This window comes from Salmo salar, chromosome 28 (assembly GCF_965601325.2).
Source record: "Salmo salar chromosome 28, fSalSal1, whole genome shotgun sequence".
Taxonomy (NCBI): domain Eukaryota; kingdom Metazoa; phylum Chordata; class Actinopteri; order Salmoniformes; family Salmonidae; genus Salmo; species Salmo salar.
The window spans coordinates 36,703,171-36,727,920 of NC_138318.1; the positions used below are offsets into that span (position 1 = coordinate 36,703,171).

A 24,750-nucleotide genomic window follows, 5' to 3' on the forward strand; every position below is an offset into this window, starting at 1 on the left:
TTTGTTGTCCAGAAGACAAAAAGGCACCTGCCCGGGGGTCATATTAACAACCCCAGCAGCCCGGGGGTCATATTAACAACCCCAGCCGGCGGGGTTCATATTAACAACCCGGGCAGCCCGGGGGTCATATTAACAACCCGGGCAGCCCGGGGGTCATATTAACAACCCGGGCAGCCCGGGGGTCATATTAACAACCCGGGCAGCCCGGGGGTCATATTAACCACCCCAGCCGGCGGGGGTCATATTAACCACCCCAGCAGCCCGGGGGTCATATTAACAACCCCAGCAGCCCGGGGTCATATTAACAACCCCAGCAGCCGGCGGGGTTCATATTAACAACCCGGGCAGCCCGGGGGTCATATTAACAACCCGGGCGTCATATTAACAACCCGGGCATCATATTAACAACCCGGGCATCATATTAACAACCCGGGCAGCCCGGGGGTCATATTAACAACCCGGGCAGCCCGGGGGTCATATTAACAACCCCAGCCGGCGGGGGTCATATTAACCACCCCAGCAGCCCGGGGGTCATATTAACCACCCCAGCAGCCCGGGGGTCATATTAACAACCCCAGCAGCCCGGGGGTCATATTAACAACCCCAGCAGCCCGGGGGTCATATTAACAACCCCAGCAGCCCGGAGTCATATTAACAACCCCAGCAGCCCGGAGTCATATTAACAACCCCAGCAGCCCGGGGGTCATATTAACAACCCCAGCAGCCCGGGGTCATATTAACAACCCCAGCCCGGAGTCATATTAACAACCCATCCTAGTTTTTGCATCTTTAGATTCCCTCTCCATGTTTTTCTTATCTCGATCACATGAAACCGCTAACTTTGTGTTTTTTTTACAAAAGTATTTTCCCGCAAATGTCCTTTTCTTTGGCTGCTTCATTACAGTAGTTGTTCAATAATATAGCCTTTTAGCTGTGTGGACAATAGGCTTGCTATTGTTTCACATTTCAATTAATCTCACATACACACACATAAAAAAAAATATATTTTTTAAAGAGTCCATTGTGTGTATGCATGCATAATATTTTCTGTCGGTCACATAATTTTTACAATTTGGAACAAAATGTAACCGTTCGCTAACTGGTTAATAAGGGTCGGTTAGTCTGCAGCAGAATTGACTGAAATGTTCATCCCCATCATAAACCTTCCTAATTAGAATGTTCATCCCCATCATAAACCTTCCTAATTAGAATGTTCATCCCCATCATAAACCTTCCTAATTAGAATGTTCATCCCCATCATAAACCTTCCTAATTAGAATGTTCATCCCCATCATAAACCTTCCTAATTAGAATGTTCATCCCCATCATAAACCTTCCTAATTAGAATGTTCTGATGACTATATTGTTGTGTGGGAGTGACCAGTTTCCAGTACCCTCCAGTAGAGCAGACCAGCAGTACAAGGATGCCCCATGACCTATAACCTCCGATGCATCCTGACCTCTGACTCTGATTGGCTGTTCTGTGCCCCGGCCTCAGGGACCGCCTCCTGCCTCTGAGCGTGCTCCGTCGCCTCCTGCCTCTGAGCGTGCTCCGTCGCCTCGCTCAGCTGACCTCTGACCTGGAACAGGAAGCTCCAGGGGTTAGGGACAAGAGGGAGAGAACTGGGATACACAAACTGATACACACACACAGTAAGTTGACCTTAACAAGCGACCCACTGACGTTCCTTGTCAGGACCACAGGAAACAGGTGCGCACTCACACATACCGGAGCCAGCTCTTCCCTGTGCGCCTGCGCCTGGGCCTGCGCCTGGGCCTGGGCCTGGGCCTGGCCTGCGCCTGCGCCTGGGCCTGCGCCTGGGCCTGCGCCTGGCCTGGGCCTGGGCCTGCGCCTGGGCCTGCGCCTGGGCCTGCGCCTGGGCCTGCGCCTGGGCCTGCGCCTGGGCCTGGGCCGACTGCAGCTGGCTCTGAGACTCTGACAGCAGCTGCTTCAACTGGAGAACAGACACACAGAACAGACAGACTCTGTAATGTATTACATTCTATGGTCACTCACTCTATCAGCCATGTGATTTAGTGAGACAGATATGGGATGATGTCTTTCCTAGTCAGTGTACCGGTGTAATTTTCTCTGACTGTTTCTACTATATGAATGTTGAGGTGTATAACTAGTGTACCCATCTATGGTCTATATAATAATAATAAGTTTGGCGGGTGCCTGTATGTTTCCTATTTCACACACACACAGGAAAATGTGTTTTTTGCACCATCGGAGAGTAGGGTCAGGGTCTGCCATCATCAACGGTGACCCTGGAACAATTAGGGTTAAGTAACTTGCTCAAGTTCACGTCGATGTAATTTCCACCTGGTCGGCTCTGGGATTTGGACAAGCTCTAACTGCTAGGCTGCCTGCCGGCCGTAACGGATGTAGATGTGTACCTGTGCCATTTCGTCCTCCGTCTCAGACTGTTTCTCCAACTGGGCTTCCAGAAGTATCACCTGCTCCTTCAGCTGCAGAGAGACGGAAAGAGTGAGGAGTCCATTACTAAAACATCCATCAGACAGTCACTACACCTGATATTAAAACATCCAGACAGTCACTACACTGGACCTGATACTAAAACATCCATCAGACAGTCACTACACTGGACCTGATATTAAAACATCCATCAGACAGAGCATTATGATAAACCCCTTCAGGTGGATATTAATTCATTTATTATACCTGTTCTATGCTTTGGTTTCCTGTCTTCAAGCTTTCTGCAGTCTCCTCCAGAGTGTGCACTTGTTCTAGGGCCTAGTGTGAGTAGAGAGGTTTAGAACAGGGCCACAGAGAGACAATTGTACAGCCATGCCCAAGGATTACAGAAGAGAGGAGATATAAACATTTTAAAAAAAACACTGCTTCTTCACCTTTTTCAACTGGTCCTCAGAGTCGGCCATCTTGGACTTCCACACCAGCTCCTCCTCCTCAACACTCTTCTGAAGGTTCGTCAACATTCCTTCCTGTGGAGGGAGACAAATCCATGACATGTAGACCACAACTCGCTCTCTCACGCTTGTGTTTTTATGCAAGGAGGAGGTTTTGTTTCACATCTTTATCGATGCAGGCGTTGGGTGATAAATTCAGCACATCTATTTCCCATCCACACCTCGGTCTCTCTCAATCAAACACGCTATTGTCTTTTGTTGTAAAAAGTCTGTAAGCCAAATTTCTAGTTTATTTAGAGATGCAGGTGATGGTAGACCAATTGGGCATGTTGTATCAGTGTAAGTCCTTACCGTTTCAGCCAGGACTGTCCTGTACTGGTCACACTGTGCCTGCAGTGTTCCATGGCTGTCCTCTGCCTCCTTCAGTTTCTCCAACAGCTCCTGGAATCAAAACACCACAGACAGAACCAATAAGAAAGTCCATTACATTTTATTAAAATGTTAGATTTGTCTTTGGCGCTCTGGCTTACAGGTAAAGGGTAAAAACCAGACACTACATAGACTGCATTATACATTATTAACATACTACATAACCATGACTTCTGTCAGACCAGACTAATCAATAATAATTTAACATTATTATGGCTCAGTCTTACCGGCAGCTCTGTGCTCTGCTGGGACTCTTGGCTCTGCTGGACCTGAGCAAGGATCTCCTGTACCTTCTGTGATTGGTCCCTGGCTTCCCTTAGCTCCTCTTGTAGTGATTTCATCATAGCTTCTCTCTCTGCCAGACTAACGAAGAACCAAAGGACAGAAACGGTTTAGTTTCCTTTTTCTATAGAAGAGCCAAAATCCCATATTGCTTCATTTGTATTGTTTTACTGTAAAGTGTATAGCCACTTTGATTTGATATTCCATGAGGGAAAGAACAATTTAAAATAAGTGGGTTTGGTGATGAGTAACATTCCATGTACCTGGTTTGTAGCGCAGCCAGTTCTGCTGTGTTGTCAGACTGCTGAAACCAAAACAGATCATTCACTGATACAGATCATGTTGCTAAACAAGCAGAGAAACTATAGCCTGGTCCCAGATCTGTTTATGCTGTCTTGCCAAATCCTATGGTCATTGTCATACCAAACGCCAACAGGAGTTGCCTATACAGCACAAACAGGCCTGGGATCAGTCTAAGGTGACTTGTAGGAGAGGAAAGGGGCACGTACAGTAGTGCTGCTCTGGGACTGTTGAGATTTTTCTTTGAGTTGCATCCCTTCCAGCGATGCTTCCTGGCTCTCACTCTTCTCCAGACTGGATGGAAAGGCACATGGTTAACCAGCGTTAGACAATGGCGTGTTTTACTGTAATAGAGCTGTATTGAATTGATCTTTTTTTGTACAGTTGAGCACAAGTCACTGTCCTGTCGCCTGGTAAACCTATTTCCCGTGGAACAAGTCACTGTCCTGTCGCCTGGTAAACCTATTTCCCGTGGAACAAGTCACTGTCCTGTCCTGTCGCCTGGTAAACCTATTTCCCGTGGAACAAGTCACTGTCCTGTCCTGTCGCCTGGTAAATGTATTTCCCTGGAACAAGTCACTGTTCTGTCCCCTGGTAAATGTATTTCCCTGGAACAAGTCACTGTCGTGTCGCCTGGTAAAATGTATTTCCCTGGAACAAGTCACTGTTCTGTCCCCTGGTAAATGTATTTCCCTGGAACAAGGCATCAATAAAATGATAACATACCCATTGAGTAGCTGGTCAGTCTCTCCTGAGACATCAGCCTGGTGTAAAAAAAAAAAAAATAGTTTCAACATTAAGATGACTTTATTGGTCTGCTTTATCCCAAACCCGCCATGGAGCAGTTGTGGTGGGAAGGTAAAAGTGCCTTGCTCAAGGACATAACGGCAGGCAAAGGCATCTAGGATTTGATATAAGCAACCCTTTGGTTGCCAGATATATTTTTTCAGACTCACTTCTCTAACCACTAGGCTATATGTCAACCCAAGTTAACCATGAGAAAATGTCAATATTCATAATGGAAAAACTGTTCGTGTAAATATAGAAATGTACCGCTTTTAGCTCAATAAAACTTTGGGGAGCTACGGGAGAGTTTAGTAGTTGCTCCATCTCTTCTTTAAGCTGCTTCAGTTCTTCCTGAAGGGATGTCACCAGGCTTCTGTCCTCACTAAAATAAAAAGGAGATACATATGAGAATGTTCCGGTACGTAATAGCAGAATTAAACAAAGCTGGTGACTGAATCAAAATGGATAATTTAAACAGGTAGAGGGAGACGTACCTGTTAGGTGCCTGCTCGGTCTCAGCTGTAGTGACCTCCTGTCGCGACGGAGTGAGAAGATCATTAGAAAGACAAAATCTACAGTTTTCTCAATACCCTTCTTTGGAAACAAGAGGGCTCTTTCCAATGGATACAATTCTGCCTAGACATGTCTAAATAAGTACATGTAAATATTTTAAACAGCTAGTGACTCAATAGAGAAATAACCGATTCAGCTAGTGACTCAATAGAGAAATAACCGATTCAGCTAGTGACTCAATAGAGAAATAACCGATTCAGCTAGTGACTCAATAGAGAAATAACCGATTCAGCTAGCCAAAGTTCATGGCCATCCCACTAGCACAGTGACAACAGAACAGAGACGGTCTGAGAGTTGAGATACTTACGGCAGTTATAGCTGCCTCCTGTTTCATTTCTTTGAGCTGCTTCAGCTCCTCTTGGAGTGACGCCAGCTGAATGTCTCGGTCTTGAAGACTGGAAGAGAAATGATTGGTGTTGTTGAGAAAAGACCAACTCCACATCTATATAAGAGAGAGAGAATTACGAGGGACAGATCAGAAAGTACCTGATCTTTAGTCGTTCCAACTCAGTGCAGTTAGCCTACAAAAAAAAAAAAAAACATAAACAAACTTTAGAAGTGGATCAAAAAGAACAGTCGATAACATGGATTCCACCACCATTCCATCTCGGAACAAGATAATGCCTACTAGCACCAGAGAGGTTTGGAGACAGACACTCCACTTGTGATTACTTCCTGCAAATACTTTGAATGAATTTGCCACTCTCATTGACGGTGCTCTGAGTCTTCATCACGGATGTTTACAGGAAGTAAATGCATGTTGAGTCTATGGGTTTTAAACCTCTCTAGCACTACTAAGGACTGGCTCGCTCAGTGTGCAAGTGCTGGTCGGGAGCAGTCTAGGCTCCTACCTAAACCATAATATAATATTATCTGATCTGATAACTCACCTCTAAGTCCTCATTCTCGTCTCTGTTCGGACTGGCCTCGAGAAGAACATTAATGGATCCCACCTGGTCCTCCAGCTGTCCCTTCTCCAGCTCAGTCTGCTCCAGCTGGGCTGTGAGGGATACCACCTGGGCCCCACGTTCCTTCAGATCATCCTCTACACTGCCCAGATGGACCTGGAGATCTGGAGGGATAGCAGACAGTGCTACAAACTATCAACATTGTTTAATCAATAGTCAAAAAGACCTTATTCACCTGCAATTTTAAAGAATTAAAAAAAAAAATGTAGGTGAAGATCGCCAGTGAAAAATAACATGACTATAAGTACTCTGATTTGTTCCGTTGGTCAGTTTATTAAATCATCCAAGTACATTTTTAAGGTCAAACTTGAGCTAAGTTTCAGCACGAGTTTACGTGGATTTCAAATGGAGCACTTTCGCTAAGTAAGCCCACTGGAATTTGAAGAAACATGGCCGAAACGTGAATAATACTTTACCTGAGAGGGTGGTAGCATCCTGCTGGGCTTTTTCCAGATTCCTCTGAGAAGTCCTCAACTCCTCACTGACCTCCTCCAGCCTCCTCTGCAGCTCCTGTTCACTCTCAGCATGACTGGCCTGATAGACATAGATAGTATTCTGTAATACCCTGAGCATGCTGTCACACTGCAGATAGTATTCTGTGATACGGCGTGCTCAGGGTAAGTTATGACATCCATCCATCTTATGCCATTTTAGCTGAAAATCTGATCCAAACCAACTTAGTCACGCGTGAATACATTTTTACATACGGGTGGGTCCCAGTGGGAATCGAATACCTTGGTGTTGCCAATCTGTACCGACTGAGTCTCTACATGTTATGGTCTCGCTACTGTATCTGCATGGCCGGCTTGATTATGGAAGGAGGGTGTGCACCTTACTCACCACCAGAGGGCAGTTGAGGATAAATGTAATATCTCTACTACACTGTCCAGCTACAGAGTTAGTAGGAACTATAAAACAGAGCGAGCACAAAACAGACGGATAAGGATATTGGCAAGGCGTAAAGGGCTTGGAGTGTATAAATTCACTAATAGGCCCTTTAATTACATAACATTCTGATGATAAACTTCAGGGCTGGTACAAGAGATCATAGTTAAAATGATTAAACATTAAGTCTTGACCGTCAAGTAAAAGACCGGCTCACTCCACACATTATGATAATCAGCATTCCATTAGGATGTAGCTAATGTACTAAACACAGCTGGGTGTGATCCCATGATAAACAGCATTCCATTAGGAAGTAGCTAATGTACTAAACACAGCTGGGTGTGATCCCATGATAAACAGCATTCCATTAGGAAGTAGCTAATGTACTAAACACAGCTGGGTGTGATCCCATTAGGACAGGGGAGGGCACATTTTTGGCTTTAGGGCCACATTGGGGAGCTGCATTTTTTAGGGGACCAATTGTTTGTTAAAATCAATTTGCGGGGGCCTCCAGAGTGGCGCAGCGGTCTAAGGCGCTGCATCGCAGTGTTTGAGTCGTCACTACAGACCCAGGTTCGATCCCAGGCTGTTTCACAGCTGGCCATGATTGGGAGACCCATGAGGCGGGCGCACAATTGGCCCAGCGTCGTCCGGGTTAGGAGAGGGTTTGGCAGGACGGGATTTCCTTGTCCCATCGCACACTAGCAACTCCTGTTGAGGGCCCGGGCGCAGTGCACGCTGACACGGTCACCAGGTGCACCGTGTTTCCTCTGACACATTGGTGCGGCTGGCTTCCGGGTTAAGCGTGCATTGTGTCAAGAAGCAGTGCGGCTTGGATGGGTTGTGTTTCGGAGGATGCACGGCTCTCGACCTTCGCCACGCCCGAGTCCATACCGGAGTTGCAGTAGTGGGACAAGACTAACTACCAATTGGATACCACAAAATTGGGGAGGGGAAAAAAAGGGGTAAGAAAACTTTTTTTTTAATGTCTCGGGTGCCGGACTGAAGTGCCCAGCGGGCCGGATACAGCCCATGGGCTGTAATTTGCTCCCCCTTGCATTAGGATGTAGCTTATGTACTAAACACAGCTGGGTGAGCTAGCGTTTTAAACTCTGTGCAGGTCAGGCAGGTGCAAATGTCAAAAATGGGGTAAAGTTAACTGACCCTGCTGTACGAGCCTTAGCAGCAGCCTTAGCAGCAGCCTTAGCAGCAGCCTTAGCAGCAGCCTTAGCAGCAGCCTTAGCAGCAGCCTTAGCAGCAGCCTTAGCAGCAGCCTTAGCAGCAGCCTTAGCAGCAGCCTTAGCAGCAGCCTTAGCAGCAAGGTGGTCAATTTCACACCATATGTATTGAATTCAAAATGAAATAAATCGTGAACATGAAAAATAAAGTTGAGAATGTAAACATTTGAGGACGGGTGAAATAATGGATGTTGAAATCAAAAAACAAATAATTGAAAGCTAAATGTATAGAATTGTAAACGAAAATAAGACCTCAAAAGATGGCGCCGAAGAACATGACTGACGTTTTACATTCTCCCAACCAATTGTGCTATTTTGTTAGTTTTTTGCTTAACTTATTTTTTATACATAATGTTGTTGCTGCCGTCTCTTATGACCAAAAAAATAACTTCTGGACATCAGAAAAGCGATTACTCACTGCGGACTGGAAGAAACTTTTTCCTTTAACGTGGCCGACGAGAAGGATATCATGCTTTCACTGGAACAGGCCCAGATCCACACCTTTTGTGTGCTAAAAAGACACAGATCGGGCAGCCTTTGAGAATCCGTAGGCGAGCGAATAAAACGCTCACCCAGAAGCAGAGCTGACAGAGCTGGTGTAACTGAGTCAGGTTTGTAGGCCTCCTTGCACACACACACATGCTTTTTCAGTTCTGCCCACAAATTTTCTATGGGATTGAAGTCAGGGCTTTGTGATGGCCACTCCAATACCTTGACTTTGTCCTTAAGCCATTTTGCCACAACTTCGGAAGAATGTTTGGGATCTTTGTCCCCAGCTGCAAACCGTAGTCTGGTTTTATGGCGGTTTTGGAGCAGTCGCTTCTTCCTTGCCGAGCGGTCTTTCAGTTTATGTCGATATCAACGCGTCACCTTCCTGAGCGGTGTGATGGCTGCGTGGTCCCATGGCGTTTATACTTGCGTACTATTGTTGGTACAGATGAACGTGGTACATTCAGGCGTTTGGAAATTGCGCTCAAGGATGAATCAGACTTGTGGAGGTCTACAATTTCTTTCTGAGGTCTTGGCTGATTTCTTTTGATTTTCCCATGATGTCAAGCAAAGAGGCACTGAGTTTGAAGGTAGGCCTTGAAATACATCCACAGGTACACCTCCAATTGACTCAAATGATGCCAATTAGCCTATCAGAAGCTTCTAAAGAGATGACATTTTCTGGAATTTTCCAAGCTGTTTAAAAAGGCACAGTCAACTTAGTGCATGTAAACTTCTGACCTACTGGAATTGAAATACAGTGAATTATAAGTGAAATAATCTGTCTGTAAACAATTGTTGGAAAAATGACTTGTGTCATGCACAAAATAGATGTCTTAACAGACTTGCCAAAACTAAAGTTTGTTAACAAGACATGTGTAGTGGTTGAAAAACACATTTTAATGTCTCCAACCTAAGTGTATGTAAACTTCCCACTTCAACTGTATATACTAGGCGGTGTCAGAGGAAAGCCCATAAAATTGTCAGAGACTCCAGTCACCCAAGTTGTAGACTGTTTTCTCTGCTACCGCACGGCAAGCGGTACCGGAGCGCCAAGTCTAGGACCAAAAGGCTCAACAGCTTCTACCCCCCCCCCCCCCCCCAAGCCATAAGACTGCTGAACAATAAATTAAATCACCACGGGATAATTTACATCCCCCCCCCCCTTTTGTACACTGCTGCTACTCTTTATCTACGCATAGTCACTTCACCCCCACCTACATGTACAAATGACCTCAACACACTGACTCGGTACGGGTGCCCCATGTACATAGCCTCGTTATTCTTATTCTTATTGTGTTACTTTTATTATAGTCTCCTTGGTAAATATTTTTCTTATTTACCAAGTAGACTATAGAGGGGTTTAGAGGGAGGCGTAGACAATGAGTTTCCATTGGTCCGCTAGTTTTGGAGTGACGGTTTGGCTTAACCCAATCAATTGATTTGATGCATCACTGGCTCTGACCCTTCTAACTACCTAGGTAAACATATGAATTACCTGTTGCACAACGTTCAGCGCAGGTGTTGGTAACTGGTTCGCCATGTCGAGAACATGCGGGCACATGGGGGAAGATTTGGCACATAATGGTGATGTCAGACCGTCTACATAAGTAGGCAATAGAAAAAAAAGCCTGTCTATCATGTTCATTGATTGGGTTAAGATGAACGTCACTCCAAAACTAGCGGACCAATGGAGACTCATTGTCTACGCCTCCCTCTAAAGCCCGCCCTCCACGGGAAAATAATGCCAAAACTTTCAATCGAAAGGACTGGCAGTGAAAGCAAAAGGTAGTACATGCAGGCAAGAGTGTAGGCAAAATGTACTCAATAAGATTTGTCGTCAGAGTTTTGCTCTCGCTTTAAAATTATTTGCTTAAAAAAGTCTTGGGGTTTTGCTTTTGATGTCTTTTTGTTTACAATTCTCTACATTTTGCTTTCAATTGTTTGGTTTTTGATTTCAACAGCCATTATTTCACCCGTCCTCAAAAATATGTTTAGATTCTCAACTATATTCTTTATGTTCACGATTAATTTTATTTTGAATTCAATACATATGGTGTGAAATTGACCCCATATAGGAACTGTAGCAGTAACCGTAGTAGTAACCATAGTAGATTCCATATAGCAAACAGTCTGATGTACAGTATACATACAGTCAGACTAGATGGCGGCCATTTTGCAGACAGCATATTCAGAATGGAGTACTGCCTTGCTTGGGCACGTAGCACACATTCCATCTGGTGCCGAGAGACAAAGGCATTCCCTTACAGCCAGCAGCCAGCCCCATTATTGTGTGGTTGCATTCCAGTCCAACACACAGCTCTGTGATTACAAACCCATCAGAGATCCAGCCCCCAATCACCGGCGCTTTAGAGGGGTGAAGGGGACCAGGCTCTATTGGCTGGTCCGACCAACCAATAGATAAGGCTTTAGAGGGAGGAACCAGCCAGTAGATAAGGGTTGAGAGACAGATGTAGTCATCAGTCTGACCATGTGTGTGTGCTCGCTCCAGTCCTACCTGTAGTGAAGACAGTTGTTTCTCTACAGAAGACACCTTAGCTTCCAGTCCAGTCCTGATGATCTCATCAGTCTGAAGGCTTACACTCTTCTCTCCCAGCTCCTTGGTCAGTTTGGCACAGTCCTGTCTCAGCTTGGCCAGCTCTGCATTCTGTCTGAGGAGAGACAGTCACATTTGAGTCCTCTAGCAGGACTATAATGCATTTGATCTGCAGTTCCATTTACACTCTCAAAACACCAGATTATGGTTTATTCTCAAATGTTTTCTTCTTAGTGGCAAATACTAAAACGTTAAGGGGGCTGGGACAAAGGACAGGGGGAGCCACCCATTTGCTGCCTGGCTGGTGGCCTAGTTCAGGGGTTATGGTAGAAGCAGAGACCTACTTGCTCTCTGCCTGGCTTGTGGCCTGGTTAGGGTAGGAGAAGATACCTACTTGCTCTCTGCCTGGCTTGTGGCCTGGTTAGGGGTTAGGGTAGAAGCAGAGACCTACTTGCGCTCTGCCTGGCTTGGCCTGGTTAGGGGTTAGGGTAGGAGAAGACACCTACTTGCCCTCTGCCTGGCTTGTGGCCTGGTTAGGGTAGAAGAAGACACCTACTTGCTTTCTGCCTGGCTTGTGGCCTGGTTAGGGTAGGAGAAGACACCTACTTGCCCTCTGCCTGGCTTGTGGCCTGGTTAGGGTAGGAATAGACACCTACTTGCTTTCTGCCTGGCTTGTGGCCTGGTTAGGGTATGAGAAGTACCTACTTGCTTTCTGCCTGGCTTGTGGCCTGGTTCAGGGCGTCTCTGAGAATAGAGTTCTCCTGCTGCAGACGAGCCAGCTGGGCAGTGGGACCAGACTCCAACTGCTCCTGAAGACTGAGGACCTGAGAGGGGATTTAACTTTTGACTTAGTTTTTGAATGCTCTGGCAACCTTTGCATAATTCATTTAAATCCAATAAAGCACATTTAATTCAATTGAGAGAAAGTCACAAAGGCCGACAGGGACAGAGGCCTGTATTCTACTATTCTCATGTACATTAGTACCTTGGCGTTGAGTTTCTGTGTCTGGGCTACGTGGTCCTGGTAGGAGGCCTGCATACGAGCCTGCAGGGCGATCATCTCCTGCTCCCTGGACGAGAGCTGGGAACTCAGCCTGGTCTCCACACTGGCCACCTTGGACTTCTCAGCAGAGAGCTCCTATAGCGAGGAGAGACACACAACACACCATCAAACCGCTCCTAGAGAGACCGTGAGCTCCTAGAGAAAGACTGAGGTAAACAATGGTCCAACTCATTCATGGGGAGTTCTATTGTATGTGGTTAATAAGTGTTCTTTCAGAGATATTCTCAACATGTGTTTTACCTTGGTGTGTGTCTGTTACCCTGCTGAGTTCTCAGAGTCTGTTCTTGGCTGTTGTGGTGTCCTCTTGCTCAGTGTGTGTGTGTGTGTGTGTGTGTGTGTGTTACCCTGCTGAGTTCCCGGAGTCTGTTCTTGGCTGTTGTGGTGTCCTCTTGCTCAGTGTGTGTGTGTGTGTGTGTGTTACCCTGCTGAGTTCCCGGAGTCTGTTCTTGGCTGCAGAAGCATCCTCCTGCTGAGTAGTGAGCTGTTTCTGATTCTCCTCCAACTGTTTCTTCAACACAGCCACTGGGTCGCCCTTCTGAGTAGCCTGATTACCACACACACACAACGTCACCATAAACATCAGCATCTGTAGTGCGTCTGAGTCTGACCCCCCCCCCCCCCTCTCAGGCATTTAAACAGTATTTTAGTCATTTAGCAGACGCTCTTATCCAGAGCGACTAACAGGAGAAATTAAGGTTAAGTGTCTTACTCAAGGGTAGACAGATTTAAAAATCTAGTCGGCTCATGGATTTGAACCAGCAACCTTTCAGTTACTGGCCCAACGCTCTTAACCGTTAGGCTACCTGCCGCCAACACAGTGGTTTGTCCCGTCCCAAACCACCCCCGCACCAACCCCTTCGAATGACGTCTCCCAGTCCCCAACGGATTGTACCATGTGCCCTGCCGGATTACCTACCCACCACTCCAAGCCTGACATTACTCAACCCCCCCTCCCACCCCACAGTGGTATCTCCCATCCCGGGTCATATAATCTCCCACCCCACCCACGGTCCTACCATGTGCCAGGTGTCTTGTCTGATGCCAGCCTTGTCAGAGAGGATCTCTAGGAGGCGCTGGGCCTCTCCCTGACTGAAGACCATACTGCTAACGGTTGAGACCAGGGCCTTGTAGGGAAGGAACAGGGGGGAATCCAGACCAGAGTCCAACACTACAGAGCGAGAGAGCACAAAAGAGAGAAAAAAAAAGGGGAGTGAGAAAAAAAAAAAGGGGGGACAAATGTTCTTACAAGTCAGCTGCTATAGCTGAGGGAAGAGGGAAACATGATCACATACCATTACACCAATGAAACACACAGTAGGCCTACGTCATCAAACAATGAAGACAGACCTGACAGAAAACACATCAATCCTCATTTTCCTACTGGGAAAAGCTCTCACCAAAGTGTCTGTGGTAAGGTGAGGGGTGAAAGGTCATGTGGAATAATCGTACCGTCTTGATAGGTCTGCCTTTGTTAAGAGTTTGGGTTCTCAAACTGCCGGCAGACTAGAGCTGGGTTAGTAACGGGAGAGAACTTCCTGCAGGCTAAGTAACAGGGGAGGGAACTTCCTGCAGGCTAAGTAACAAGGGAGGGCAGTTCCTGCAGGCTAAGTAACAAGGGAGGGCACTTCCTGCAGGCTAAGTAACAAGGGAGGGCTCTTCCTGCAGGCTAAGTAACAAGGGAGGGCACTTCCTGCAGGCTAAGTAACAAGGGAGGGCACTTCCTGCAGGCTAAGTAACAAGGGAGGGAACTTCCTGCAGGCTAAGTAACAAGGGAGGGAACTTCCTGCAGGCTAAGTAACAAGGGAGGGAACTTCCTGCAGGCTAAGTAACAAAGGGAGGGAACTTCCTGCAGGCTAAGTAACAGGGGAGGGAACTTCCTGCAGGCTAAGTAACAGGGGAGGCTAGAGCTGGGTTAGGCAGTAGGGCTGGCACAATCGCTGTATAATCTTGCAACCAACAATTATGGATGAAGATCGTCATTAAAATAAATTAATTGTCATAACTGTTTATAAAAAAAATAAATAAAGAACAGCTGACTGAAGACGGGTCGGCCGTGCATTCAAGCAGTTGACCCGTTTCCAGGGTAACATGGACTCTTTACGTGATGAAACTGACTTTGTTACTCCTTGCAGACACATGCAAGGTGTTGTAGCAAACAAGTCTTTGGTTGCCTAGGCAACGCCTACCTCCATGCAACAGCACCACATCCACTCAGGAAGGATTAAAAGTGTGAGCGCGGTCATTTGTCTCATCAATAACAGTCATCCATAATTCCATTACCTTCACAGCACTAGTGTGCAGCCATGGGTATTTTATTCAGTTTGACTCATATTTTACAGAACTAAGTTGTCTCTGTGGGATGTTTGAGAGATAAAAGGCAAAACATGTGTAATAGTAAACGTCTAATATGCTTAATATGTCTGCCTAATCGAAAAAGACGGCGCCGAAGAACATGGCTGACATTTTACATTCTCCCAAACAATTGTGCAATTTTGTTATTTTTTTTGTTGCGTTGTGTAACTTATTGTGTACATAACGTTGCTGCTACCGTCTCTTATGACCAAAAATAACTTCGGGACATCAGAAAAGTGATTACACAACACGGACTAGAAGAAACTTTTTCCTTTAACGAGTCCGACGAGAAGGATATCATGCTTTCACTGGAACAGGCCCAGATCCACGCCTTTTGCGTAAAGAAAAGATGCCAGAAAAGGGTACGCAGAGCGGGGATCCTTTTGAGAAGCCGGAGGCGAGCGAATAAACTCCCAATGCCTTCCGTTCTCCTTGCTAACGTGCAATCATTGGAAAATGAAATTGATGACCTACTATTAAGATTGTCCTACCAACGGGACATTAAAAACTGCAACATCTTATGTTTCACCGAGACATGGCTGAATGAAGAAACGGACAATATAGAGCTGGCGGGATTTTCCATGCACCAGCAGAACAGAGACGCTACCTCTGGTAAGACGAGGGGTGGAGGTGTGTGTCTTTGTCAATAACAGCTGGTGCGCGATGTCTAATATTAAAGTCTCAAGGTATTGCTAGCCTGAGGTAGAGCATCTCATGATAAGCAGTCGACCACACTATCAATTAAGAGAGTTCTCATTTGTATTATTCGTAGCCGTCTATTTACCACCACAGACCGATGCTGGCACTAAGACCGCTCTCAACCAACTCTATAAGGCCATACGCAAAGAATAAAATGCTCACCCAGAAGAGCCTACCAGATAAGCTAAATTCCCCTTATGCTCGCTTCGAGGCAAGCAACACTGAAGCATGCACGAGAGCACCAGCTGTTCTGGATGACTGTGTGATAACGCTCTCGGTAGCAGATGTGAACAAAACCTTTAAAACAGGTCAACATTCAAAGCCGCTGGGCCAGACGTATTACCAGGACGTGTACTCAAAGCATGCGCGGACCAACTGTCAAGTGTCTTCACTGACATTTTCAACCTCTTCCTGACCGAGTCTGTAATACCTACATGTTTCAAGCAGACCAACATAGTCCCTGTGCCCAAGGAAGCAAAGGTAACCTGCCTAAATGATTACCGCCCAGTGGCATTCATGTCATTAGCCATGAAGTGCTTTGAAAGGCTGGTCAGGGCTCACATCAACAGCATCCCGGACACCCTAGATCCACTCCAATTCGCATACCGCCCCAACAGATGATGCAATCTCAATCGTACTACCACCGCACGGCAAGCAGTACCGGAGCGCCAAGTCTAGGACCAAAAGGCTCCTCAACAGCTTCTACCCCATAGCCATAAGACTGCTGAACAATTCATAAAAATCGCTACCGGACAATTTACATTGACTCCCCCCTCTTGTACACTGCTGCTACTCGCTGTTTGTTACCTATGCATAGTCACTTCGCCCCCACCTACAGATTACCTCAACTAGCCTGTACCCCCGCACACTGACTCGGTACCCCCTGTATATACCCTCTTTATTGTTATTCTTATTGTATTACTTTCTATTTTAGCCTACTTGGTAAATATTTTCTTCTTGAACTGCACTGTTAGTTAAGGGCTTGTAAGTAAGCATTTCACGGTAAAGTCTACACTTGTTGTATTCGGGGGCGTGTGGCAAATAAAGTTTGATTTGATCAAAAGATTGTGGGTAAACTCCCATGCCTCTGGGCAGGGCGGGAGTGGGAACTGGGCAGCTGTACCCCAGGCTGAGTGGTCGTTGGGGCAGAGTGGCACCAGACAGACGGCCCTCTGGAAACCAGAGAAACAGCCTACTATCTGGGTTACTGAGAGGCTGTGTCAACTGACAAGGGTGCACGCACGCACACACACACACACACACACACAGTTTGTCATCGTTGCAGTAGTGGCACATTTACACTGAGGATTTACCCCAGTGCTTTATCCAAAAGGCTCAGACTTTTCTGTTTCTATCTACATGGGTCGGCACCCGTGTCTCACTGGGCCATGGCTCCAGCGGACCAGAGGGGTACATTTCAAAGCAGGATCGACGATAAAGCCAGAAATAAACTGTTGATTTTCTGTTTCATGAAGAAATCTAAACTTAATGTGTTTTTTGGTTGTTCAGTCAATTAGACCACGCCCATTTCAAGCTTATATATTTCTACAAAATAAAAATGTTATTTCAGAATATTTAGAGAAATTATCTGGCTAACGCATTGATCCTGCTTTGTTCTATAACCCTCTGCTTTTACATAGCAATGGCTAACTGAATTTTAACTTCTCACAAAGTAACCGTCTTGAATGACCGAGTGTGTTGATTCTGCTCGTCACAAGTCATTAGTGTCACACTCCTGATGGAAAGACAATCCCACCAGAGCATTAAGATGAAACACGGGCGATATCCTGGGGTGGGGGAAAAGTCTAGAAGGAAAAGCCCCATAGAGAGTACTTCAGTAGTGTTTGTGTTATGGCTAAAGTAGTTCCTGCCTAGACAACCATGTCCATCCGTTCAAACAAAGAGATATTTTGTAACATCCTGGCTAGCAGTTAATCCCTGTGTCCGTCTGACTGTCCATCCGTCTGTCCCACAACATGACCCACAGAAAGAAGAACGGTATCTTGAAATGTACAACTTACAGAGCCTGAACAATTTTTAAAATGGTGCATTTATATTTTATTTAAGTAGGTAAGTTGACTGAGAACACATTCTCATTTACAGCAACGACCTGGGGAATAGTTACAGGGGAGAGGAGGGGGGGGGATGAATTAGCCAATTGTAAACTGGGGATGATTAGGTGGCCGTGATGGTATGAGGGCCAGATTGGGAATTTATCCAGGACAACGGGGTTAAGACCCCTACTCTTACGATAAGTGCCATGGGATCGTTTAGTGACCACAGAGAGTCAGGACACCCGTTTAACATCCCATCCGAAAGACAGACTAAACAATTTAAAAAAAAATACTATACATGTAGGCTTTAAACAATTAGACTGCTCTAACCACCCAGTTTATAATCCTAGATAAACACTAACAGAGTAAATAAATATTTAATTTCCAATCCATTCCAAAAATTGAGAAATATTTATCTTAATCCAATAGCCTACTAGTTAGAAATGGAACCTACACATGCTGTATTATCAACAGTTGTGCTGCTCTAGTTATCGGACAAAATAACTAGGATGTAAAATGATTGAAAATAGGCAAACTTCCTTACCAGACTCCGTTTTCTTCTTGGAGGACGCCTTCTTCTTGGAAAGGTCATGTGCCTTGGTCTCCTGAGCCTTGGCTGCAGTCCGCTGGGAGCCCACCGGGGGCACTGCCATCACAGGGACCTCCTTGGTGACAGCCTCCAGGACTGGGGCGGGCTTGGAGGGGGCCATGGGGGCTGCTGCGGCAGGGGCTGCGGCAGGGGTGGGCTTGGAGGGGGCCATGGGGGCTGGGGCAGGAGCAGCCAGGGCTGGCTCAATCTTAGCCATCTTCTTCTTCTCTTTCTTCTTTGGAGCAGGGGAGGCCTCTACAGCGGGGGGAGCTGGAGCAGGGGTTGGTTCGGGAGCAGGGGTAGGTTCAGGGGCAGGTTCGGGAGCAGGGGTAGAGGTAGGTTCAGGGGCTAGTTCAGGCTCGGCCACTGGGATATCCTCTAGTTCTAATTCTGGAAGCTTCCCATTGGGCTTGTGTTCCTTTTTACCCCGGTTCTTCTTCTCAGACGCCTTAATGATAATAAGAAAACATTTCATTTAGAACATGTATAATACAAATCACAATGTGCTACAGTATGTGTACTCAAACACAGATGTTCATACCGGCATACCGTTTCTGTAGCATAGTGGGGTATACGGTATTACCGGAAGTGCACACAAGAGGCGCTACTTCTTAAAAATAAAATAATAATAATAAAGTTGATCTTCATCCAGGAAGGGGTTGAATGTCTCTGCTGTAACCAAGAAGACTGATCTTGACATCTAGCCACCTTAGCTAGCAAAACAAATACACAGCTGGAGTCCTGAGCTAGAGATGATTTATTTGACACATCATTAAGTTATAGTTTTATAAGCAGTGGTGTAGCATGAACCCCAGCAGCCACAACGAGGTGCTATTGACACTATTGAGTGGTTAGATTTCAGACCTGCGATCCAATGTAAATCACTCATTACTGTTGACCTGCTGAACAGGCATTTTTTTGTTTGCTTCTACATAATTTTTTTTTATTTAGACCGTTTTTGTTAATATGTACCGGACGTAACGGGTGTAAATAAAAATAGATGCTCAGCGAAACTCAATATTTGGTGAGTAAAAAAAAACGTATTTTGACATTCTAACACTCACAGAGCCGTCTAGTGGGAGTTTGAATCGGCGCTTCCTGGGTGTTAGAGCGTGTATGTCATACTCCTCGTCGACGTCTCTAACACACAGATACTGGGACAACGCACACAGAGCTAGAGTAACATTTGGGTAGAGGTGCGTTTGATCTCGCCTTACCTTCTCCTTCTTCTTGTCCTTCTTGGTCAGCTGTCCCGGAGGCGCCGTCTTACCCAGCTCTCTACGCTGCTTGGCCAGGGCCTCCTCATATGAGGTCTCCTTCATGGAGAAGGAGACAACATATAACAGTTCACATTTAGACATTATCACACCAACAACAGTTAGTAGAGAATGATGCTTGCAATACCAGCGTTGTGGGTTCCATTCCCGATGGGACCACCCATAAAAATAAATTATACATGCATGAATAAGTCGCTTTGGATAAAAGCGTAGGCTAAAATGGCATACATTTATTACATTAACAACAACAGTTAGGCTACCTTCATGGAGAAGGTGGAGACCAGAACGATACCGAGGGCTGAGATGACCATGAAGCCTCCAAATACCATGATGCCTAGCGTCTGAGGGTCATACAGATCCATGATGACCACTATGACAGGTTAGCTGTCCTGTTGGATGGAGGAGAAAAACAGAAATTAAATCAGAATTGTATTTAACCAGTGGCCTTGTGGTTAGTGTGTCCACCCTGAAATCGGAAGGTTGGGGGTTCGATCTCTGGACAAGTTATACCAAAGACTCTAAAAAGAAATGTTAGTAAATCTATTACAAATATAAAACAGAAATACCTTATGTAAATAAGTATTCAGACCCTTTGCTACGAGACTTGAAATTGAGCTCAGGTGCAGCATCATGCTGTGGGGATGTTTTTCAGCGGCAGGGACTGGGAGACTAGTCAGGATCAAGGGAAAGATGAACGGAGCAAAGTACAGAGAGATCCTTGATTAAAACCTGCTCCAGAGTGCTCAGGACCTCAGACTGTGACGAAGGTTCACCTTCCAACAGGACAACGACCCTAAGCACACAGGCAAGACAATGCAGGAGTGGCTTCGGGACAAGTCTCTGAATGTCCTTGAGTGGCCCAGCCAGAGCCGGGACTTGAACCCGATTTAACATCTCTGGAGAGACCTGAAAATAGCTGTTCAGCGACACTCCCTATCCAACCTGACAGAGCTTGAGAGGATCTGCAGAGAATAATGTTAGAAACTCCCCAAATACAGGTGTTCCAAGCTTGTAGAGTCATACCCAAGACTCAAGGCTGTAATCACTGCCACAGGTGCTTCAACAAATTACTGAGTAAAGTGTCTGAATACCTACAAATCAGCCAGGCTAGACAATCTGGACCCTCTCTTTCTACAATTATCCACCGCAGTTGTTGCAACCCCTATTACTAGCCTGTTCAACCGCTCTTTCGTATCGTCCGAGATCCCTAAAGATTGGAAAGCTGCCGCGGTCATTTCGAATCCCACCGTACCTTCTCCGCTATGCAATCTGGTTTCCGAGCTGGTCATGGGTGCACCTCAGCCACGCTCAAGGTCCTAAATGACATCATAACCGCCATCGATAAGAGACAATACTATGCAGCTGTATTCATCGACCTGGTCAAGGCTTTCGACTCTGTCAATCACCACATTCTTATCAGCAGACTCAACAGCCTTGGTTTATCAAATGACTGCCTTGCCTGGTTCACCAACTACTTCTCAGATAGAGTTCTGTGTGTCAAATCGGAGGGCCTGTTGTCCGGACCTCTGGCAGTCTCTGGGGGTGCCACAGGGTTCAATTCAATTCTCTGCACCCCAGTATCTCTACTATCACTCCAGTGTTTAATTGCTAAATTGTAATTATTTCGCCACTATGGCCTATTTATTGCCTTACAACCGTTGTCTTACCTCATTTGCACACACTGAATATAAACCTTATTGTGCTATTGACTGTATGTTTGTTTATTCCATGTGTAACTGTGTTGTTGTTTGCGTCACACTGCTTTGCTTTATCTTGACCAGGTCGCAGTTGAAAATGAGAACTTCTTCTCAACTGGCCTACCTGGTTACATAAATAAACATGTAAATGTGATCCGTTTAAATTTTGTATACATTTGCTAAAATTTCTAAAAATCTGTTTTTGCTTTGTCATTATGGGGTATTGTGTAGATTGATTAAATTAGTTTTTTCCCCCTCATCAATTTTAGAATAAGGCTGTAACGCAACAAAATTTGGAAGAAGTCAAATGGGTCTGAATACTTTCCGAATTTAATAAGAGTCTGGTAGCAGCAGTTGTAGCATGAATGTATGTGAGTGTGGGTGAGTGCTAAGGTGCGGAGAATCAGAACAGGTGTTCAGTCCAGTTCAAGCGTTCAGCAGTCTTGATGGCTTGTAGATAGAAACTGTCTCGGAGCCTGTTGGCATCAGACCTCAATACCGTTTGCCTGACAGTAAGGGAGACAACAGCTTGTGGCTAGTAGAGGTCGACCGATTAATCGGAATGGCCAATTAATTAGGGCCGATTTCAAGTTTTCATAGCAATCGGAAATCGGTATTTTTGGACGCCGATTTGGCCGATTTAAAAAAAAAAAATAATTAACACCGTTATTTAACTAGGCAAGTCAGTTAAGAACACATTCTTATTTTCAATGACGGCCTAGGAACAGTGGGTTAACTGCCTTGTTCAGGGGCAGAACGACAGATTTTTACCTGGTCAGCTCGGGGATTCAATCTTGCAACCTTATGGTTAACTAGTCCAACGCTCTAACCACCTGCATTACATTGCACTCCACGAGGAGCCTGCCTGTTACGCGAATGCAGTAAGAAGCCAAGGTAAGTTGCTAGCTAGCATTAAACTTATAAAAAACAATCAATCATAATCACTAGTTAAACTAGTAATATCATCAACCATGTGTAGTTATCTAGCCTGTCCTGCGTTGCATATAATCGCTTAGGTACACGTTGCTCCAACGTGTACCTAACCATAAATATCAATGCCTTTCTTAAAATCAATGCAGAAGTATATATTTTTAAACCTGCATATGTTGTTAATATTGCCTGCTAACATGAATTTCTTTTAACTAGGGAAAATGTGTCACTTCTCTTGCAAACAGAGTCAGGGTATATGCAGCAGTTTGGGCCGCCTGGCTCGTTGCAAACTGTGAAGACTATTTCTTCCTAACAAAGACAGCCGACTTCGCCAAACGGGGATGATTTAACAAAAGCGCATTTTTCGAAAAAAAAGCAAAATCGTTGTACGACTGTACCCAACCATAAACATCAATGCCTTAAAATCAATACACAGAAGTATATATTTTTAAACCTGCATATTTAGCTAAAAGAAATCCAGGATAGCAGGCAATATTAACCAGGTGAAATTGTGTCATTTCTCTTGCGTTCATTGCACGCAGTCAGGATATATGCAACAGTTTGGGCCGCCTGGCTCGTTGCGAACTAATTTGCCAGAATTTTACGTAATTATGACATAAGGTTGTGCAATGTAACAGGAATATTTAGACTTAGGGATGCGACCCGTTTGATAAAATACGTAACGGTTCCGTATTTCACTGACAGGAAAAACGTTTTGTTTTCGAGATGATAGTTTCCGGATTCGACCATATTAATGAGCTAAGGCTCGTATTTCTGTGTGTTATGTTATAATTAAGTCTATGATTTGATAGAGCAGTCTGACTGAGCGGTGGTAGGCAGCAGCAGGCTCGTAAGCGTTCATTCAAACAGCACTTTCGTGCGTTTTGCCAGCAGCTCTTTGCTGTGCTTCAAGCATTGCGCTGTTTATGACTTCAAGCCTATCAACTCCCAAGATTAGGCTGATGTAACCGATGTGAAATGGCTAGCTAGTTAGCGGGGTGCGCGCTAATAGCGTTTCAAACGTCACTCGCTCTGAGACTTGGAGTAGTTGTTCCCCTTGCTCTGAATGGGTAACGCTGCTTCGAGGGTGGCTGTTAATGTGTTCCTGGTTCGAGCCCAGGTAGGAGCGAGGAGAGGGACGGAAGCTATACTGTTACACTGGCAATACTAAAGTGCCTATAAGAACATCCAATAGTCAAAGGTATATGAAATACAAATCGTATAGAGAGAAATAGTCGTATAATTCCTATAATAACTACAACCTAAAACTTCTTACCTGGGAATATTGAAGACTCATGTTAAAAGGAACCACCAGCTTTCATATGTTCTCATGTTCTGAGCAAGGAACTTAAACGTTAGCTTTTTTACATGGCACAAATTGCACTTTTACTTCCTTCTCCAGCACTTTGTTTTTGCATTATTTAAACCAAATTGAACATGTTTCATTATTTATTTGAGGCTAAATTGATTTTATTGATGTATTATATTAAAAGTTAAAATAAGTATTAATTCAGTATTGTTGTAATTGTCATTATTACAAATAAATAAATAAATAAAATAAATAAATAAATAAATTCGACCGATTAATCGGTATCGGCTTTTTTTGGTCCTCCAATAATCGGTATCGGCGTTGAAAAATCATAAAATCGGTCGACCTCTAGTGGCTAGGGTGTGAGGGATCATTGATGCTACGTGCCTTAGGCACCTTTTCGAGTAAATGTCCTGAATGGGTGAGAGAATGATCCCATTGATGAACTGGGCTGTTTTCTTCACCTGCTTGAGGGCCTTGTGGTCGTGGACGGAGCAAATCCCGTAGCGGCCGTACTGCAAGCGGGCACGGTGCTCTCAATAGTGCAACGGTAGCATTTGGAGGAGACCCAGGGTGGATAGCCGAATTTCTTCAGCTGCCTTAGGAAGTAGAGACCCTGTTGCACCCTCTTGACAACAGTGGTGGTGGTGTTGGTCCATGACAAGTTCTCAGTGATGTGGACGCCGACGAACTGAAAACTGGATTGTGGCATGTTCCCTCTGCTTCCTTAAGTCAACTCTTTTGTTTTGCTGATGTTATGTTGAGTGAGAGGTTGTCGTCATGACACCAATAACAGTTCACTTACCCCTTCCCTATTGGTGGACTCAGAGTTGTTGGTTATCAGGCCTACAACTGTGGTGTCGTCAAGAAAACATGCAGATGGAGTTGGCGTCGTGCAAAGCCACGTAGTTGTGTTAACAAGGAGTACAGCGGAGGACTGAGGACACACCCCTGGAGTGGAGGGGGGGGGGGGGGGGGGGGGGGGCGCTAATTGTCAAGCCTCAGTCTGTGGTCTGCCCGTCAGGAAGTCCAGGATCCAGTGTCAGAGGGTGTTGTCCAGACCTAGGGCTCTGAGCTTGGTGTCTAGCTTGGAGGGAACAATAGTGTTGAATTCTGAACTGTAGTCAATGAACAGCATTCTCATATAGGTGTTCCTCGTGTGAATAGCGATTGAAATGGCATATTCCGTGGATCTGTTAAAGAGGTAGGCAAATTGAATTGGGTCCAGTGTGCCTAGGATACTGGCCTTGATGTGGTGGGCACTGCACAGCTAGATTTGCCTTTGTAGTTTGTAGTCCTTGCCACAAGTCTGAGTTGTCTGACCAGACTCAACATCAATTCAAGTTGAGTCTGGTCTTTTTGCATCCCTAATGGATTTGCA

General features: G+C 45.4%; 1 protein-coding gene across 6 annotated transcripts in view; it reads right to left on the reverse strand.

The window, feature by feature from the left end:
* The window catches only part of LOC106589909 (ribosome-binding protein 1), a 36,537-nt gene that overhangs the window by 8,885 nt on the left and 2,902 nt on the right, over positions 1-24,750 (reverse strand). For 4 of the 6 annotated variants that reach the window (XM_082970583.1, XM_082970584.1, XM_082970586.1 and 1 more), the window contains exons 2-24: positions 19,694-19,822; positions 19,374-19,472; positions 18,112-18,604; positions 13,479-13,630; positions 12,884-13,006; positions 12,385-12,537; positions 12,105-12,223; positions 11,361-11,514; positions 6,647-6,764; positions 6,153-6,334; positions 5,570-5,704; positions 5,184-5,221; positions 4,957-5,071; positions 4,630-4,667; positions 4,113-4,197; positions 3,867-3,907; positions 3,549-3,684; positions 3,244-3,333; positions 2,875-2,967; positions 2,687-2,758; positions 2,401-2,472; positions 1,730-1,955; positions 1,461-1,580 (exon numbers count right to left, since the gene is read on the reverse strand). In XM_082970583.1, the coding sequence (XP_082826709.1) occupies positions 1,495-1,580; positions 1,730-1,955; positions 2,401-2,472; positions 2,687-2,758; positions 2,875-2,967; positions 3,244-3,333; positions 3,549-3,684; positions 3,867-3,907; positions 4,113-4,197; positions 4,630-4,667; positions 4,957-5,071; positions 5,184-5,221; positions 5,570-5,704; positions 6,153-6,334; positions 6,647-6,764; positions 11,361-11,514; positions 12,105-12,223; positions 12,385-12,537; positions 12,884-13,006; positions 13,479-13,630; positions 18,112-18,604; positions 19,374-19,472; positions 19,694-19,795 (2,922 nt within the window). In that variant the 5' untranslated portion in view covers positions 19,796-19,822 and the 3' untranslated portion in view covers positions 1,461-1,494. Of the gene's footprint in view, positions 1-1,460; positions 1,581-1,729; positions 1,956-2,400; positions 2,473-2,686; positions 2,759-2,874; positions 2,968-3,243; positions 3,334-3,548; positions 3,685-3,866; positions 3,908-4,112; positions 4,198-4,629; positions 4,668-4,956; positions 5,072-5,183; positions 5,222-5,569; positions 5,705-5,748; positions 5,784-6,152; positions 6,335-6,646; positions 6,765-11,360; positions 11,515-12,104; positions 12,224-12,384; positions 12,538-12,883; positions 13,007-13,478; positions 13,631-18,111; positions 18,605-19,373; positions 19,473-19,693; positions 19,823-24,750 lie in introns of all 6 variants that reach the window. The other 2 variants (XM_082970588.1, XM_082970587.1) reach the window with 2 other exon arrangements.